We start from the raw sequence: 5,176 nt of genomic DNA on the forward strand, positions 1-5,176 counted from the left end.
AGCGATTTAAGAGCTGGCAAGACGAAACTCCTGAGCGATTCAAGAGCCTAGTAGAATCAAGAATAGACAGAAAAATTAAAGCAAAAGCAGTAAAATAATCAACAGATAAGTAAATAATATTACAGAAAAGTATTGGGGGGAAAATTCCCCAGGAATTAAAACCCTATGGATAAAAGAGTGAGTAACCCAATGGTAGCACAAGATACCCTGTATACAATATTATAAGCAACAACGGAAACTTCAATGAAAACAGATACATCTCATGATCATCACAAAAGAATACAAAAGATGGCAGAAGTAAAATAATCAAACATATATAGCTTATTAGTTACAATAAAGCTCATGGAGCAGCTGGGGTAGGTGGGTGGGTACACGAAAAGCACACACCAACACCCGCCGTAAATCAATAATGAGGGGCACTGACAATACCGCATACCCTCTAGGGGTTAATGCTGATTGGTTAACACTCCCCTAATTTGCATAAAAACATAAACATGAAAAACCTAGATACAAGAATATTACAACATGTAAACAAGGAAATTAACTTAAGTAAATTCACACATATATATCAAAACGTTCCACTGTAGAAAAAACAACCTAAGATATATATAAGCAAGGGAGCAATAAAAGTTGTATATAAACTATAATTTAACACACATGTCAAATTATCATTTTATACACAACAAAAACGATGAAACAACAGTTTACCTGTTTATTACAATTCGAGATATTTAAATGAGGCAGATAGCAAGATAAAAGAAAATACAAACTTATACTTTGGCGTATCAGGGGCTACTCACTCAAACACAATAAGCTAACTATATACAATACTACAAAAACAAACATGTACTGACGAGGTAGCCTCCTAAGCAATGAAAGTGGCCACAAGGAAAAACAAAAAATATATTCTCAGCAATATATTTTAAGTAGGCCAGACAACTAACTCTTGAGCGATTCAAGACAGGCCGAATGTGAATATCTAGTGAAAGTTCTTGAGCGATTCAAGACAGTATACATGTAGATATCTAGAGCAAACCCTTGAGCGATTCAAGAGCTGCATATAAGATAAAACGTTCTTGAGCGATTCAAGACAGTATACATGTAGATATCTAGAGCAAACCCTTGAGCGATTCAAGAGCTGCATATAAGATAGAAAATTCTTGACCGATTCAAGATAGTATACATGTAGATATCTAGAGCAAACACTTGAGCGATTTAAGAGCTGGCAAGACGAAACTCCTGAGCGATTCAAGAGCCTTGTAGAATCAAGAAGAGACAGAAAAATTAAAGCAAAAGCAGTAAAATATTCAACAGATAAGTAAATAATATTACAGAAAAGTATTGGGGGAAAATTCCCCAGGAATTAAAACCCAAATGGAACGAAACGAGGAATTGGAAATTGCTAGTGAGTGAGAGCAAAAAACAACAGGTAAACTTTAGTTTTAACAGTCACCCGTTTGATAAAGATTTTGTATCACAGAGAAAACCACTGACAAAGTTATTGTAATACCCGTTCGACGAAAATGTTTTGTAGTTTATTTAAAGAACGTAGTGTTCCTCAACTTTAGAGATAGATTTCTTTTCTTTTTATTATTTTTATTTGTTTACAAAATAGGAATTTAAACCAAATGAATATTTCATATCAACATGACTTTACTTAAATACCACATGTCAAAGGTCAAACATGTGATATTGCATTTGCGTACTCAAGGTCTCGCCAATGATACACATGATTCAATCGTTATGTTCTTCATAATACCACTGTATGTGAGGTTACGTGATAACCCTTTATCAGATATTACTACCTAACCTTCAATCTCATAACCACAAATTCAAAGCATCGAAAATTAAAATTTGAATACTAAACGTGAAAATTACACTGCATGAAGATAACGTTTTATAGAGTACATATATACCAATACCTAATCATTTCAGATGGTCCTTCAACTGTGCGTTTGACCCCGTCAACTACATCATACTCTCCTATAGAGGGACAGACTATCCCCACCATCACGTGTTCGTCTGACTGTAACCCAGTCTGTACCTACAGTTGGACAAAGGATGGACAGTCCCACACAGCAGGGTCAGGTCTCCAGCTCACCAACATACAACGTGGTCAGACGGGAGTGTACAGGTGTACGGTCAGTAACACATACGGGAGTCGGACATCTAGTGACGTCAGTGTTACTGTAAAGTGTATGTATTCATAACAGATAAATTACTGTCTTGTGATAACTCTGTGTGTATATGAAAAATGAAGAATGAAAGAAAAAATATGAAAGAACTTTTAATTGTTTAGAGAAATACAAAATATGATTTATCTAATTACTTCTTTATTAATTTACAATAAACCATATATATATTTATATAACTAGTCTCGTCATAAATCTTTGCAATGTGGTGTTACACTGACTTGACAAGTAAGTGTATCAAATGACTGCACATGACTTACACTAGAATTTCTTTCAGAGGAATATATTTGTATTACCGCAACCAGTGGATAGCCATATTACGACGCCGTTAACAAGAAAGCTACATATGTAACATATTCATTTTAAACTCAAAATAAGTCAATTTTGCAGGAAAATGTGGCATTGATATTGTACAAGAAAAATGCTCACAAATGTTAAAGCATTAGAGTGAAAAGCAAAGCAATTATCTTTATTAACTGATACATTTTATCGTTTGATTCCATTGAGTTTTTGTTTCAAACAAAATGGTTTGAAATCGTAACGGTTAATTGTTCAAGGTAAAGGAACTCCCCCCCCCCCCCCCCCCGGTAACTCACATTTAGGTGGAAAATTAATTTTTCACTGGATCCATGTATTTTTCTCCTTTGAACAAAAATAACGCTTCTCTTTGAAAAAATCCTTAACAATCATTTGAGGTTACATGAAATACATCGCACTGGTCACAAACGATTATAATTTAAAGCCAAATATAATTTTTCTTTTTTAAAATAAGTCTTCATTGTGTAGTAGAAATACACTTGTGATATATAAAAATATTGAGATAACACAGGACAAAATCAGGTGATGGCTAATTATAAGTTCATGACTGACAATGTTGCCGATACAACAATATAGTATTGACCTTCATACGTAACTGCGCAGTGTTTGTATTGAATATGCATTGTAATGTGCAATAACTATTTTTTCTGGGAATGCACCTGCTATGTATGATACTCCTGCGAACATGGATACTATTTTGACATTTAAAATACCACACAATACGAAACTTCTAGTCAGTTTGTAATGTGTATGTGTTAATCTTGTAGACGGTCCTGGAATGTCTACTTCCATTTCACCACCGGACACAACCTACACCAAGACTGAGGGGGACATGTTACCGGACATCACCTGTACAGCTGACTGTAGACCTGGATGTACCTTTGTCTGGACAAAACCTGACAACACCAACTTCAGTGTCTCAGCTGTGTTGTCACTGGGACAACTGGACAGGTCACAACATGGGACATACAGATGTACGGCTAGAAATATTGCCGGGGAGTCAACTACAAGTGTTATTGTTACAGTACAGTGTAAGTAAGCTTAAACTAAATGTTCAACCATCTTAATCAATGTCCGTTTAGAAAAGAGATGAAACATACTATTTCATTTCATTAATAATTACCATAACTTAAGTATGCATATACAATACCTACACCCATCTTTGTAGCCCAAAAACAAAAGATTCAAATATCCCTACCTCCCTACCGTGACGTAACCTATATCTCGATGACAGAGCCACGGAGTGATCTCCCATCCTCTTCCTTTTATGGCGCCTGCTGCCTGCTGACGCCCGGAGCTAGCTCAATTTCAAAACATTGTTTTGTCGGTTTGGTTCGAGTGTGAACTCAATTTTTTGCACAGTTTGTGTGCCTTATACCCATCTGCCCTTGTTGATATAATTAATTATTGTTGACAATTATTTTTGTGCCTTTTACGGCCGGTTATTTTACTCCACGTGTGCCGGTGGTGTGCCACGGTCCGCCATTATCGTGGGTTAATTTCCGACCTCTGTTTATTTCGGTGACGGTTGTTTGTTTCGGCAAACGTTATTTATTTTAACCGTTTTCTGATTTATATTACGGGTGAAATTCTTTCTACGTTGCGTACTTTGTATTATCGTATTCTATCATTTTTTCCCGTGTTATCTGCTTGTAATTTTTTGTTTACGTTCGCTTTGGAGGGTAAGTCTCGGTCGGGACAGCGACGAGGTAGAGCTCATGGGTGTTTCCATTTCTTTGTGGAACTGGACCCTCATGATGCTTGTCCCAGGTGTTGTCCTTGCAGTGAGGTTTTGCCTTGTGAACTTTGTTCACAGACTAAATCTCAGGACAAGGACTTCATTGTTCCAAAGCTCCCCTCAACTTACCGTAAGAGAGATTCGTCTGTTTCTTCCGGTAAGCGAGGGAAGCAGAGAGGTAGGGGTCGTGCCACCAGCTCTCTGGGGTCTGGTGGTACTGTCTCTGTTCCTGTCTCGGGGGGTCTTGCTTCGGCGAGTCCCTCTCGTGAGCAAGGGGTGGCCCTTCCTGTCCAGGAACTCCCTGGAGTAGGGGAGGGGCAGCCTGACCCTGGCTTGGCGCTTGCCTTCGGGTAGGGACTACCGGCCGCCGGTCACTGACTGTCAGTGATCCCGGCATTCCAGATGGTGCTGTCGTTTGGGGACAGTCTTGGTGCCGGGCCTGTTCTTTCGGGTTCAGGTCCTGGTGTGACAACAGACTTTCTTTCGGGATTGTCTGTGTCTACCGGGTTTAGTGACGCGCAGCTCATTAATCCCGGCATCAATGTTGGTCAGGCGTACCCTCCCGGTCAGTTACCCGGAACCGGTCCTATTAGGTCCGGTCCCGAGTTTCATTCTTCTGGGAATCTGGGGGGGTCCTTGGGCCGCCCTTACCAGCCTGCGGATGGTTTTGGGTTGCGGCAGCATCCCAGCAGTTACGGGCTTAGCCCGTACATGTCCGGGTTTCCACCTGGAGGGAGTGGCGGTCCACCTTCGCCCTTTGGGCAAGTTGGCCAGCCCCAGTCTCAGGCAGGCCAGTTTGGCCAGTTCTGGGGTCACTCCCAGCCCGCGGGACCTTTCCCCTATCCTCCGGGATATGGGTTTAACCCCATGGCATTTCCGTCATGGAATCCTTGGGGTTTGGTCTCTCCCTCGCGGAGACGTGTTAGCA

General features: G+C 39.9%; 1 protein-coding gene across 1 annotated transcript in view; it reads left to right on the forward strand.

The window, feature by feature from the left end:
- Positions 1-5,176, forward strand: part of LOC110458349 (hemicentin-1-like) — a 91,267-nt gene that overhangs the window by 73,872 nt on the left and 12,219 nt on the right. Inside the window, exons 19-20 of the mRNA XM_021510006.1 lie at positions 1,936-2,196; positions 3,278-3,541. Coding sequence (XP_021365681.1) covers positions 1,936-2,196; positions 3,278-3,541 — 525 coding nt within the window. The remainder of the gene's footprint in view (positions 1-1,935; positions 2,197-3,277; positions 3,542-5,176) is intronic.

Source organism: Mizuhopecten yessoensis, unplaced genomic scaffold (genome assembly GCF_002113885.1).
Source record: "Mizuhopecten yessoensis strain PY_sf001 unplaced genomic scaffold, ASM211388v2 scaffold9559, whole genome shotgun sequence".
NCBI lineage: Eukaryota > Metazoa > Mollusca > Bivalvia > Pectinida > Pectinidae > Mizuhopecten > Mizuhopecten yessoensis.